At 37.5% G+C, this 15242-nt stretch overlaps 1 protein-coding gene across 1 annotated transcript in view; it reads left to right on the forward strand.

The window, feature by feature from the left end:
• GNE (glucosamine (UDP-N-acetyl)-2-epimerase/N-acetylmannosamine kinase) overlaps positions 1-12949 on the forward strand; it is a 31878-nt gene extending 18929 nt beyond the window's left edge. Inside the window, exons 4-12 of the mRNA XM_069879976.1 lie at positions 326-478; positions 938-1150; positions 1831-1918; positions 2962-3172; positions 6334-6463; positions 8106-8327; positions 9328-9510; positions 10161-10277; positions 10983-12949. Coding sequence (XP_069736077.1) covers positions 326-478; positions 938-1150; positions 1831-1918; positions 2962-3172; positions 6334-6463; positions 8106-8327; positions 9328-9510; positions 10161-10277; positions 10983-11218 — 1553 coding nt within the window. The 3' untranslated portion in view covers positions 11219-12949. The remainder of the gene's footprint in view (positions 1-325; positions 479-937; positions 1151-1830; positions 1919-2961; positions 3173-6333; positions 6464-8105; positions 8328-9327; positions 9511-10160; positions 10278-10982) is intronic.
• The last annotated feature ends 2293 nt before the right edge of the window (positions 12950-15242 follow it).

Below are 15242 nucleotides of genomic sequence, written 5' to 3' on the forward strand. Positions count from 1 at the left end.
CTGTGCAGTTTCAGGGCTTTCATGCTATGCCAAATTTACAGTGGTGTGAGAACAGGCTCTAGACTCTGGTATAGTCTTGCAAAGCTTTAGATGTAGGCCTGCAATTTCAGTTGCCTGATGTTATAAGACTTGTTTAGAAATGCAAATAACAGTCTAGATCCTCCTGATTCTCCTTTGAGTTCTATTGTAGCATTGACATGAGTTAGATATCCGATTCGGTGCACTGATTGTTCAGGCTTTCACAGTGGTAGTTTCACAGTGTCCTCCCTTCCTCTTACTATTCTATGCTAATAAAAAAACCTTTCCTTTGGCCCCATTTGGACAGGTGAAGATGTCAAAACCAGAGATTATATAGTTGCTCTGCAGCATCCTGTAACCACAGATATTAAACATTCCATAAAGATGTTTGAGCTAACACTAGATGCACTTATCTCCTTCAACAAAAGAACACTTGTTCTATTCCCTAATGTGGATGCAGGTGAGTAAAATACCTTCCATGACAGAGAGATATGTAAGATTGTATTTAAAGCACACATTGATTGTTATGGAGTGCTTTTATCGCAGAACCTCTAACCAGTTGGAAATACATGGTTAATCTCAGCATGAGGTGCGCATCTGCTGCAGCTCCGTGTTCACATTGCTGGAGAACGTTTCAGCTTCTCAGCATGGGGAGGAAGAAGATGATGTGACATGTAGAAGCAATATTAGCACCTCTTCAATTAACTAAAAACTATAAAAAGATTTTTGTAGTGGATTTTAGGATCAAACTTGGGCTTACGTGCCCACCTTTGCAGCTTATACAAAGTAATAACTCAGAACTGGCAATTCAAAGAATAGCTGTTAACTATGCTCCGTGTTTGGAAAAAAGTTCAACAATAGAACTTTCAGTTTAACAATAGAACCTGAATCATTTATTCTACCTCTTGTTTTTCTGTAGGAAGCAAAGAGATGGTTCGGGTAATGAGGAAGAAGGGCATTGAACACCACCCCAATTTTCGGGCAGTAAAGCATGTCCCATTTGATCAGTTCATTCAGCTAGTTGCTCATGCTGGTTGTATGATTGGTAACAGCAGTTGTGGTGTCAGAGAGGTGGGAGCATTTGGTACACCTGTCATCAATCTGGGGACACGACAGACAGGGAGAGAAACAGGTACATGTTTGCTTAACTGCTTTAATTTCCTTGGGGTTCTGAATGTTTTTATGTTGCATGGGATAAAGGCAAATGGATGCTTGACTGAGAACATTTTGCAGAATCAATGCAACATGACTTTTGATGCATATTAAAACTTTGCTAGCTGTTCCTGTATCATGTTTGTGCTGTTTATGTGTTTCACATAAGAGAATGAAGCTTCTCTCTATAGACAAGCTAAAATATATCTTCCTTTGCGGTGGATTACATTTAGCAGAATAGGCAACTAATCATTTTTCTTTATAGCTAATTGAATGTATGACGTATTAAAATTTCACTTTATAAAATCTCTTCACTGCTTCAGGAAATAACTATATTGTGGTATTTCACAGATATGCAGGTATGATACATATAGCCATTTACACCCTGTTTTCATTGGTGTGTTTTAAATGTAATAATAGAATTCTGTTGAAGGCTAATATCATATTCCAGTGTTTTCTAATGCCTGACAACATATCAGAGGAGTCACGATTGCTTTACTGGGAGCAGGAGGAGGCACATAACTGATGAAGAGCAATGTTGACCTGGCTGGAGTCTTTCCTGCTCAGAGGAAACAAAAATAATTATTTCTTTGCTTCTAAAGCAGTTTTTATCCTCTAGTGTAATTTGAGGAGCTGACTTGTGTTATTTTTGTCATCTAGGTGAAAATGTTCTTCATGTTCGTGATGCTGATACACAGGATAAGATTCTGCATGCTCTACAGCTTCAGTTTGGTAAACAGTATCCATGGTAAGTACATTCATCTTGCTTCATTGGACGGGATGCTAAAGCAGTAGAATGAAAGATACTTAGTCCTGAGGTTCTTCATCATGTTTGATTGGTAGTCTGAGGTTACAATTATTTTTCATTTCACATGTCTCATTCAGAATCATATTGCAATATCTGCTATACAATTTAGTATTTGTAGATCAAAATGTTAGTAGTAATGTTTTCATACAACTAGTAATTTAAGATCCAGCAGAAAACCAAAATTCATGTATTAGCATGGACTGGCATGATTAAGAGAGCTTGTTCCACTGGAGCAGCATAGGGGAGAACATCTGTCTAGCTACCTCTGACTTGTACCTGAAGGACACATGAAATAGCTGTTGACCTCAGGCATTGTACATAGGGAGTACTGAGTGCAGGCTTCCAGCGGAGTTACAGGGTTATATTGAGATACCTTCTGTTATTCTTCAGCTATATAGTGTTGACCCTCAGTTCTTTAATATATAAGTTCTTAGAAACTTCAAGAGATAATATTTATCTAATGAAAGACAAGAATCGAAAGTGTATTTCCTTAAGAACCTCAATAGATTAATAAAACTGAATTCTGTAATACCAAATGTCTGACACCACATATGATGATATTTTAAAATTAGACTTTTATGTTGCAAACTGACATCAGTGTACTGTTTATTATTATGTAGTTGTCATCTGGTGAGTCAGATGTTTGGTCGTGTAGCATATACTTAAACTTTCCATTGTTTTAGAGCTTTATTATGTGGTTCTTTTCATTAAACTCTTAATTTTTTTTTTTTTTTGCATCATTTGCTTTCCATTTTTCTGTATTCCATGTTCTGTATTCCAAAGTGCAGCTAATGCCCAATTTGTGTGATCTTCAAACTACTTATGCTATCTACCATATCCTATGACAGACTTGAGTAGTGTAAGCTGCAGTAGCCATGTCATAATTTTTTAATGACACAGTGTTAGTGTTACAGCCTTCTGTCTTTTGAAGAACTTTATAGATGTTATTATAAATTAGATTGACTTTTTTTACTATATTATAGCTCAAAAATATATGGAGATGGTAATGCTGTTCCAAGGATTTTGAAGTTCCTCAAATCTATTAACCTCGAAGAGCCATTGCAAAAGAAATTCTGTTTTCCTCCTGTCAAAGATAATATCTCTCAAGATATTGACCATATTCTAGAGACACAGAGTGCTCTGGCTGTGGATCTAGGTGGAACAAATCTCCGAGTAGCAATTGTCAGTATGAAGGTAAATATTTTGCTGTGCTTTTAGATATTCTGCAAACTCCATTGGACTTTGTAGTTCTATTCTTGCACTGAGGATATGGGCATCTGATGCAAAAGAGCTCCAAAACAATGCATCCTTACTGGCTTTTGCAATTGAGGGGTAAAGTAGATTTTCCCTCATTTCTTGCACCCCTGATACAGTCTTAGTACAATTTGCCTGCTGGTTTGCTGTTCTAAGGCTGCTGTTAAACTAGCAATGCCCGTATGCTGGTTCATGGTATGACCTGCTGCCCCTCTATGGTAAGTCATAGAGCCCTTGAAGAACAGTTTAACTTTCAAATGTGTTGGTTCCCCATAAAAGGTGGCTCAGTTCATCCTATAACATTTTATATGTCAAGCAAAAAGGGAAGGGCTCCAAGAGCAGTCTTTTTACTTCCCTACTGCCTTAGACAGCCTTATACACCCACAACCACTTTGAGCAGCAACCAGCATCTGTGGCAAAGCAGTTTACTGAGGGAAGTAGGTGGGTTCGTGGTGGGTGGATTCAGGATACAGGATTTTGCATCTCTTGTACTAAGAGAAGAACAGCCAGTAATTAATAATTCTCAGTATCTTCTTGCATAGAAGCAAAATCAATAAGACAGTGCCATGCCTCAGCTGGAGCAGTGTTCACAGTAATATAATCACACCACAGAGATGTAGACTAGTGGGAGAGAGAACCAGGAGAAGAACAACAATAATTACTACAGAACAGGCAAAAGTTGAACAAACTAGAATTGTTTAATCTAGAGAAGAGGAAACTGACTGTGAACAAAAGGGAAAAAAAAGCCTCCAGGTATGTTGAAGCCACTTCCATGAAAAGGAAAATCAAATTCACTTGTGCATGAACAAGTCTAGGGTATTAAAACAGTAGAAGGGAAAACTATTTTAAAGTTTTTGTTATTATCCACTTAGCTGTCAATGGAAGAGAAGACTGGAATAGATAGTCTGGAAGGGTGTCTTTATTGCCAAAATAGCAGGAAGTGGTGTCTTAAAGCCAGCTGAATTATTGTTTGTTGACTTTGTACTGGAAAGGGGTGGTGGATTTGAGTTTTATGACGTTCTAAAATCCTATGAAGGTTTTTGGTTTAGGGTTTGTTGTTTTTTTTTCAATTGTGTTAACTCTGTCCTTTGATATATGAAGAGACGGGTTTGATTGTTAGTAGAATTTGGTACCCTAGATTTCATAGAGACTTAAAAGACCGAGTTTTGAGTCTGAAATGCCTCTTTTCCTGTAAAAGTAACCCATTAGAAATATGCTTGAAGTTAAAGCTTGTGAAGGGTGTATGGAAAGATGTTCACATTTAGGGATACTGTGTTATTTAATGGTCTCCATGCTTAGAACTTCTTCAACCCATTTCTCTGGTAATCACACAGTAAGAAGCTTTTCTTTGCATGTTTCAGAGCACTAAGTATGCATTTTAAAAGTTTGACAGCTGACTTAGAAAAATGAAAGTTGATACTTGGCAAACATGCAACAACAAAAACTGAAGTCTTAAAAACCAGCAAGCGAGGCTACCAAAATGACATCAGTATCCGTCTGGCACCAGATCACTTGCAAAGGGATCAGATAATGAAACAAGTAAATACACCCATGACCATCAGCTGATTACTCAGATCAGTGAAAAAACCACAAAATTTCTGTTTAAACTTGTGAGCTTCAATTACTCAGTGATGGTGTAAAAACAGTTAAACAGTTAGGGTGATAAGTGAAAGGATAGTTGGGACTGGGGAACCATAACTAACTTAGACAATCATCTTCCTGTTCAGAGAGGGGGGAAAATGTAAAAATCCTGACTTCTGCAGCACTTTAAAGATGTGAATAAAACTCATGTTGACAAGTCTTTGGCCTTAGAATAAAAGAGACTACAAGAGTACTGGGCAATTGCTCCTACTGTTACACTGCATATTGCTGATAACTAGATCAGTTAGACACAGTTACCCAGGAAAAAAAGTTGCCTGCAGAAAGATCGAGGGCTATATAAATTGACCTGATATGGTCCAGAATTTTTGCATTCAGTTAGAAGGAAATTATGCCTGGCACATCTTTAAGAACATAAAACTTTTTAAAGTACAATTTTTTAGAAGTAAAATTGACACCACACTTTTTTTCTGGCTGTGCTGGCAAAAAGAAAAAAAATCCTGTCCATTTTGCAGAGTGTATCTTGAGGTGGCATATAAGAAATTTGAAATGTTAGCAAGTCAGAGCAAAAAAGACTTCCATAACAAAATTTATACAACAGATGTAAGCATTTAGCAGGAAATTGCTGAAGGTGGTGTTTTCGTGAATTAAATAACTGCGTTTTCAAAAGCTCCTTTTAAAAGCTGTTCTATCTTCTGATATTGTTGGCTGCAGCCTTGTCTTCCAAAATAATTTCCTTTGATTCCCTTCTCTCTCCAAACCAAAAAACAAAGGGGAAACTAAATATCTTAAAAATCTCCGAACCCTCTTGCTGATATGATGCTGAAGTGGTGGGATCCACTATTCAACCCAGAATTTTGTTATATTGGCAACAGTTATTCAGCCATATTGTGTATACAGACTGTTACTTCTTTTTGCTTAGTTGTATTAATGAACTGCTGCTTGCTTAGATATACTGTAGAGTACTGGAAGTGCAATATGAAGAATAACTTGTAGCATTTCATTCTAGCTGACTCTCCTCCTGCTGGTAAAACAGCAGTGCTTGTGACACCATACAAAACTTTCATGTTATAAAATTGGAAACATTTTATTCTTTAAGCACTATGGGGTTTCTATACTTTTAGCAATTACTCCTCTCTTAGTTTTTTAACACTTAGTATTATGGAGCGTAAGCACATTGCCATATCACTGTTGACTCCTAACAACAATTCAGGTAGCTCCTGTGATAATTTTTACACAATCCGTGTGTTCCTTAAAATTATGTATTTTATTTCAGACAGGGGAAGTTGATTAGAGAAGCAGAATGTAATGCCTGATCTTGCAAATTTGTTCCCCAGAATTGTCAGGAATCTTGCACAAAACAGAGGGTAGGACCAAGATCTAAGGCATGCATCTTTAGTTTTTTCAAAAGAGAGAAGTTATGACCTGTAGTTTAAATTTAAGAGAAATTTCATGCTGAAGTACATTTCTATTGGGCATGTTTTGCTGTTTGTAATTTCTAGGGTGAAATAGTTAAGAAGTATACGCAGCTCAACCCTAAAACTTACGAAGACAGATTGGAATTAATTCTAAAGATGTGCATAGAGGCCGCATCAGAGGCAGTTAATGTGAACTGCAGAATTTTGGGAGTAGGTAAGTTAACAAGTGCTATTTGTCTTTTAATCTAAGTTTTTCAGCGTGAAATGAAGTCACTACTGATTAATTTAAAACACCCTTCTGTAATAGATTTTGAGTATTTTGAGCTCTTAAATTATATTCTTAACACAAAAACTTCTTAAAATCACTGTGAAAACGAGAAGCTGACTATAAAGTCAAGTTGCCCCAATCTGTAACAACCATGAAAGCAATATCCTGAGTTATATCTAAAATGAATGCTATGTAAATTTTGTGGATTTTGAAACTCCCTGCAGTCTCAGAATTGTGAGTCAGATGCTTACTATATATTGAAACAGCTCTTGAAATAACTGCCAAGTTATTTACTCTGCTGTCTGTAGGCCTTTATGGCCAGGATCAAATGTGCAGCAGAATCCTTAGTTACACTACGGCAGACTAAAAAGGCTAAAATATTAGATTAAATTTGCAGCTAACAAATTTGCAGCTAACAAAAAGCCTTTTTATTATTGTCTGGTTTACTTACATTGTAGTAGACTTCCAAATTAAACTGTGTTTTTATACCAGACAGGAGTTCTTCAGTTTAATTATGACTGTGTGCTTTAGTCATGCATATTACAGTTATTTATAAAGTTGTTGATTAATATGTCCTAGAACTTACTTGACAAAAGAAAAGTAGTTTGGTCCAGACCAAACTGTGCTTGAATCACACAGGAGGAAGAAAAGTTAATTTTAACATCTTTTAAAAGTATTTTTCAAAACAATATTAAGTACATAAAGCCATAAGAAGAAATACCAAATCTTTCAGACTACCTGTTGGGTAGTACACATGACTTAGCCACACAGATTGTTTACTTTGTCCAAATGCTAAATCTTGAAAGCCTCGTAGTTCCCATAGAAAAGATGGTAAACTCTGCAGCAGTCACTATTGCAAATTATCTTAGAAGAGTTTAAAGCCAACTACATTTTTTAGGATAATGAAACCATAAAATGGTTTGCAGAGGTTTATATACTAGGAAAAAACCTTTCCTTTTGTATGTCATTTTACAAGAACTACATTCCTATTTATTCTTCAGCCCCCTTCCTTCTGTGACTGCTTACTGTTCAATTACTGAGGAATAAGGGTAGAAGTTGTGCTACAGAATAAGAAATTTCTTACGTGGCTATTTTTGTTAGCTGTTCTTTGCCTCATTCAGGCTCATAGTTTCAGTCAGAATACTAGGTGAAATTGAAAATCCTCCTTAAAGAATGACATACTATTCTTCTAGAAACGAGTAACAGATTCCTGTCATTTCCTTAAGGCTAATAATCATAAGATGGAAAGTTCCTATAATTTGTAGAATTTTTTTGCCAACCAGATCAGAAGGGCTGGACTTAATCCTGGACTTTACACCGGCTTTCTTCCAGCTATCATAGGTAAGGGTGAAAGTAACAACTATTGGAAATAATTAAGGGGAGAGCTACTAAGAGAAAGCAACAAAACAGAAGTGTTATTTTAGTCCTATAAACTGCTGTCAGCACTCAAAACATTATTTACACAAGCATAATTTCAGTTGAATTCCCACTAACACAAAACAATTTATTATTGTTTGAACAATTTATTTTCTTAAAGCATTACCCAAACTTCGTTTTGATTTTTCTCTCCTGTATTTCTGGGACTTAGGTATTTCCACAGGGGGACGAGTAAACCCCCGAGAAGGAATTGTGCTTCACTCTACAAAACTCATTCAGGAGTGGAGTTCTGTGGATCTCCGAACCCCAATATCTGATGCTCTGCACCTGCCAGTCTGGGTGGACAATGATGGAAACTGTGCTGCTCTTGCAGAGAGGAAATTTGGTCATGGAAAAGGAGTAGAAAATTTTGTAACACTCATTACTGGAACAGGTGGGCATGTTATAATTCAGTAAAACCCAAAGTCAAAATACCAGCACCATCATTCAGAGGTTCAGCTGATCTTAAAAGCATAAATACCACTACTGTGCCTGCAAAACCCTAATGTATTAGGTTGTTAAACAAAAAATCATTTTGCCAATATATGCTTGTTTCTTTAAGCTTTTCTTTTTATTTTATTCAGGCAAATTAAACCTTTTGCATCATATAAACTTCTTGATAAAAGAAGTTCTGCTTATACAGCTCTGCAGGCAAACTTTTTTTTCAAAATAAGGAAAATCTGAGCAAATTTAGCTGGAACAGTTTTGCTTTTCTCAGCTTTATAGCTTAATTCTCTCCCAGCTGCAGAAATACAAGTCAGGTTGTGATATCTAGAAGGTAAGCAATAGAACATGAGATGGTGCTTCTTACATCTCAAATGCAAATGTAGAGTAATTTTTCTCCTTTGTTAAGTGTATAGTCCTTAAGAATGTTGGCAGTAATAACTAGCTGATGAATTCCCACCCAAGATTTGGGCAGGGGCAGCAGAAGACTGCAGATTCACATGTCCTGGGTCTTTAGCACACAGGTTTAGCATTCTAAATACAGCATTAAAACATCTCTGAAATCCAAAATTTTAAGGCCACTTGAAAGGTTAGTTTTGTGCATAAGAGTGTGACTCACAAGTGTGAAAGATCTCTCATAGCAGTTCAGTACCATCCATAGGCTTTTTGAGAAAGGAGAACCATTATATACATATTATTTTGATACATGTATGAATAGGAGGGAGCTATGAGCTTGCTTACTAGGTGTGTCAAACAGAGAAGAGTTCTTCAGTAACTAGTATTTTTGGGTTTCCATTACAGAAGACCACAGATGCACATATTTTATCTTGTCCTTATTAGAATACGCAAATGTCAGTGTCCTGCAGAATTGAAGCCTTTAAAAACTTACGGTTTTATGGTTTTGTTTGTTTGGTTGCTTTTTAATCGTAGAAATTTTCATATCTTTTCAGGAATTGGAGGTGGAATCGTTCATCAGCATGAATTGATCCATGGCAGTTCTTTCTGTGCAGCTGAGCTTGGGCATATTGTTGTGTCTTTAGATGGACCAGAGTGTCTGTGTGGTAGCCAAGGATGTATAGAAGCATATGCCTCTGGAATAGCTTTACAGAGAGAAGCTAAGAAACTACATGATGGTATCTGCGTACTTTATTTTTGAAAACATGATTACTAAGTTGCAGTATAGGAAGAAATTTGCAAATATGATATTAAGAAAAATAGACCTGCCATCTTCTTCTAGGAGGAGAAGAGAATAGTGTACAGACAACCATATGGGAACCCCAAGTATGCCACAACCTGTGCAGTACAATAAAATTCTTTTTCAGTGATGGTAATACCCAGGCAAGCCATATTTGGAACCACTGGTCGCAAAATTACTAGAAGCATGTAGTATTTGGCCTCTCCTTTTTAAGCATGCATAAGGTAAACTGATGGGCATTCTGTGATGTTTGATTTCACAGCTATTGTCTTTCAGCAATAGCTTCTTAGTCTTATAAGTTTGGGAACATTTATGTATTGTTTTATTAATTTGGGGGGCTGACAAGACTGGTGAATTGTCATACCGTAAGTGTTTGAGTTGTACGCCCTGCTTCTACAAGTGGTTCCCTGAATTATATGGCTATGACTGCTTTGGTTAAACTCAGGGTTGGACAGACAGCTCAGGATTCAGACTTCAGTGTGCAAGTAAGAGAGATGTAAAGATATTAACTGCCTGTTTGTCAGCCTCCCATTTCTTGACTTACTACGTGACTGGGTTTTACTCTTATGTTTCTTTCTCCTTAAACAGAGGATCTGCTTTTAGTAGAAGGAATGTCAGTGAAGAAGGAGGAAGCTGTTAGTGCTGCACATCTCATTCAGGCAGCAAAACTGGGGAACACAAAAGCAGACAGTGTTCTCAGAACAGGTGAGAACATAGCCCGAAATGTGGAACCCTCCTATAATTAGATTTTTGGGGATACAGAAATGATAATGCTCTGTAAGCAACAACTCTACACATTGAGGACCCCTCTATATAAAGTTACTAATGGTAATGAAATGTTAAATATAGATGTTGGAGAGAGTGTGAGAAAACGTCTTCCAATAAATGAGATGAGAATTTTTTTCAGAGATGAGTTAAAAGAAAAAATGAAGTCTTAACGTCCTAATATTAGAAAATCTGGGGACATTTCATTGTAGGCAAATGAATGGCTAGTCTGAGCAAGCAAAGACAATTTATACATTACTTTATATGGGGTATTTTACTGTTTTACAAGCTTTGAAGAGTCCTCTAGCTAAAGAGTCCCATAGCTGATGATAGCACAAAAAAGCCAGAATAATGCTTTCCTATTTTCTCTTAGTTGACAGGGATGGTAATGCCTTGCTTTACCTTTTATATCTGTAACATCAGATAGTGCATTATTGTGCAATAAAATTCCCTTCCTTTCCTTTTGCTTTTGAAAAAAAATTGTCAAACTCATATTGTCTGATAACATAAATTAAAAACTGTCTGACATGAGGGACAGAACAATTTCCCAACAGTGTCATTTGCTGCTAACAGACCTATCTCAACAACTGATGCTTGGAATGCTTTGAGTATTATACTTAATTTATTTTTATTTTATCTTTTCAGCTGGGACAGCATTAGGCCTTGGAGTTGTGAACATTCTGCACACCATGAACCCCTCTCTTGTGATTCTTTCTGGAGTTCTAGCTGGCCACTATGTTAATACTGTCAAAGATGTGATAAATCGACAGGCTCTGTCCTCTGTTAAAACTGTGGATGTAGTGGTCTCAAATCTAGCAGATCCTGCTCTTCTTGGAGCTGCTAGCCTGGTACTGGATTATACTACACGTAGAACATACTAGATGCCTGGAAGAATATAGAAATGGACTATTCAAATTCCTAATGGGTGGAGGGAATACTTTGCCCAAAATTTTTCTTTGGGAGCAGCTACTGAATCAGAGTAGTGCTTTGAATAGCTAGTGGCTACTTAGACATTTCATAATTGAGGTATTATCTTTTTGTATTTTTCATAAATTTCATTTGACTTCATCGGAACTAATGTGAAATTCTCTTGGTTTTAATCACCTCTGTTGGTAAGCATGTATGTTGCTTTAAGTGCAACTGAATTATTTATGAGCATATCTTGATGTATGGTGGGGAATGTGTGTATGGTGTGTCAAATTAGAACATTTGGGGATCTACTTCTCATTTCCCAAGTATGTGAAATGAGAAGTCTACAATGTGACCAGCTTTTCAGTTTCCAGTATATATGATGTAATCACCAATAGCAGGTAGTCATTTCAGTGGGTGGTAACAAGGGAAATTGCATTTACAGTCAAAAAGGCTGCATCTAGAAATTGCGGTTAGTGAAGGACTTGGTGGAGGCAGTTATACATTACATCATCTTTAGAGGGCAGAATCCCAAAAAGATGATGGTTTAGTGAGCTTACACCCTGTACGGCAGTCCAAGCTGGCAGGTGTAGCAGTGAGCATCTTTGTCTTCTAGCTATGGCCAGTGGTAAATTATTTGAATTCTGTTGTCTAGGGGTTTCTCAAGGGACCTGAGTCTATTACTTTGCCAAATTAGCATAAAGAAAATAAAGAAAATGCCTGTGGGGGAACAGACAACCCTCTGTCTTGTATTTAATGCCTTATTTTGACATCTAACTCAGCCACCAATGATAATAGTCTCAGAAGCTCAGTAATGTGCTAGTGCAGAGGAGTAAATGGGGCTATTTTTTATACACTCAAATTTCTCTAACCAAAATTAAACAACCTCCTTGAAGCATGGTCCTCTGCTGTACAATAATCTTGAACTGGATAGCTGTTAGTATAGTGAAACACTTTACTGGCTGACTCTGGGATATAATCTACACAAGTTACCTGCACTTCATCCTCTCTTCCGCAAGGAATGCTTACTGAGAAATCGCATCTTCATAGCAGACTTCAGAAAAAACACCCAATCTCCAGGAGTAACTGCAGCATCTTTACCACACAGTGGTTTTTAACCATTTGCAAAGTTGTAGTAGGCTTTACATGACTAAGGTTTTAGTTCCTTTTTCTGTATTGTGGTTTACTTGGTGATTCCCAGTTAAGCACAATACCACAGCAGTAGCTTCGTGGAGAAATTAGCTTTGTTTGTGGTGGTAGTAGCTCAGGTAATGAGTATTGAGGTTTCTAACAGAGACACAACCTGTCATTTGGTCTTTACATCCTTCAGCAACACAAAGAATGCTTGACTAAAATCGGGACCAGGCTTTTGCTTTCCAGATCTCCTGAAGCAAGGAAAATTTTGGTATCTCACACTCAGCTATGTTTTTCCACAGCAGCTAAAGGGAGGGTGCAGGCACAGAAAAAACATGAAAGACTGAAACACATTTGAACAATTCTACTCTGACTACGTTTACTGTCTAACACTGTTAAGAACATGGTTCTTCAAATGCTTTTGAAAATGTTTTTTTTTCCTGTCAACCGGACAAGAACCTGCTGCATATGTGCAAGTGATGCAGAAATCCTTGCAGTTTTCCCTGATAAGTTTGTGGTTTATATAATCAAAATAAAAAGTCATATTTAATAGTATGATAGTGATTTTATTTGTTGTTTCTCCTTCCTTGTACTCTAGGCAACTTTACTGTAGTCCAGAGGTTTTTCTGGACACTAGCTCACAATTGTTCCCAGTCCTAGAGGGAGCAAACACCAGATGTTCACAGCCCACCTGCAGTACTGTGTTGCCTCATTACTTGATGCTGTCCTTTAGAGCAGCCCCATACCATGAAAGTCACGGGCTCTAGTGAGGCAAAACCAGCCTTTATGTCCGTTACTGATGGCGAGGAAGGGAAACAAAAGCACAAGACAACAGCTGAACACTCCCCAGCTATTACCAGCATTTCAGTCTAAAGAAGCCAAGTGCCTTCTCGTGACCTGCACTGCTGTCACTCTGCAAGCCACAGAGCTAATCAGTAAAGCATCAAGGTTTGGAATGTTATTTTGGTTATTTTGGAGCAGCAAGTTGATTCTGTATTTTAAGTCTTTGATCCACCATCCAGTCAAAATTAACAAATGCCTCATCCTCCCAGTGGTCTTGAAGCACTGTCTTTCCTCCATTTAAGTGTGTGAAAATTGGCAGGACATACTACAAACGGAGGAACTGTCAAGTTTTTTTCACAGAAACACATCAGACAGTAAGGTGCAGGCAAACTTTAATTTCTGATTTAATCTGCATCAAGGACAGCTGATCACTGTGTCCCCTTCTAATGCTGTGGAGAGTTTACAGGCATTATTAAGAGTAAAGCACCTGGATTGTACACTCTTGGACTATTCCAGATAATTGTGTTTGAAAAACAGTTTATTGAAGGCACATTAGGTCTAGTGTTTTGGCAGCTGTCATGTAGATGCTAAAGCCACATGTTTAGTACACTTGCTTTAGTCTGGCACCAAGCTATGCTTATTTAGTAATCTGAAAGCAGATGTTTTGGACTGTGGGCACATAATGTGTTTTAGTAACAACTAAAAAGTGTTCATGAGATTCTAAAGCAGAAAACTGATTTTGTAAGCCTTGCTTAAGTCTGCATACACAGTTGTAGCACTTCAGTGTTGGTTGAATGGCAAGTTCACACAAAACAACATCAAGCCATATACTTTACTGTGGTCCCTGGACAACCCACTGCTTGTACATTGCATTTGGTTTAAAATCAAAGGTGACTGATTTTAGATTTTTTCAGATGAAGCAAGGCAATCAGAAGACAAGTAATATAGCCAGCTCTTTCTGCTGCTGGCATAAAGTTCATTTTGGGTTCATAACTGTCCTTCCAAACTCACACAGGTGTAAGTTATATCCTTAACAAATGAGAAATTCCTGTTAGCTGCATGCTTGCTAGCTGCATGCTTGAAAGCACACTTTTTTTTTTCCCCATTAGTCTAAAGAAATACACCACATTTTTGCCAGCTTGTACTACTAGGCCACCACTGCTCTAACTCTGTATCGACAGGTGTTACAAATACTAGGTCTTCCAGCATTTTTTTGTGTGTGAAGTACATTAGGCTGAAATTTTAAATGCAAATAAAGTGTCAAATTTTTGCTTAATCAAATTAAGTGTATGAAGACTGTATTTAAGGTAATTTCTTTACGAAACAGCCTGATTTTTTTTCTTTATTTTTAACTTAAATTTCACAAACCTGTGATAAGTATGAATACAGCACTTTTTAAAAACCTAGCAAGATTTTACCTTATCCATACCTTGCGCCTTGAGCCAGGTAAAATTTCTGCAAGTGTTAAGCAGCTGTGACCTGTAAATGGCCCCATGATGCAAGAAATTAAATGTGCACTTGTAACTGTAGCCAAAGGCATTACAACACTAACCATACATAACTGTCAGTGAAAACTTGCTGATGGAAGATCCAATGAAACACTCCCTTACTGAACAGGGTTGAGTAGACCTACCTTTCTTGGACTGGAACATAGCGAGCTCAAATGGATCATCCCCTACCAACCACGAAGGTCTGGATTGTCAGTCCCCTTGTAACAGGAGTGTTTCCTGCAGATCGGTGCAACAGTACCAGTGTGGTGCTGCAGGGCTGCTGTTCTGCAGAGGAACCAGCTTCCCAACCTGACAGCTCCTACTGGTGAATATCTCTTCTGGCAAAACCAAACACTCTTATTCATACTAAAATGCAAGCAAGAAACAATACATTCTCCCTCTTTATCAGAAAAAAATACCAGCAAGAAACAGGCAAGCCAATAGCATGTTGATTTATGGCTACTTGAAACTGTTACCCGTGTTCCTCGGGTTAAAGGATGAAGGCGCAGTCTTGTCCTCTTCAGGCTCCCTGCTTTCTAATGAACTCATGACCTCTCCATCCCCCTTCTTCTCTGCAAATGCTCATTAT

This window comes from Phaenicophaeus curvirostris, chromosome Z, assembly GCF_032191515.1.
Source record: "Phaenicophaeus curvirostris isolate KB17595 chromosome Z, BPBGC_Pcur_1.0, whole genome shotgun sequence".
Taxonomy (NCBI): Eukaryota; Metazoa; Chordata; class Aves; order Cuculiformes; family Cuculidae; genus Phaenicophaeus; species Phaenicophaeus curvirostris.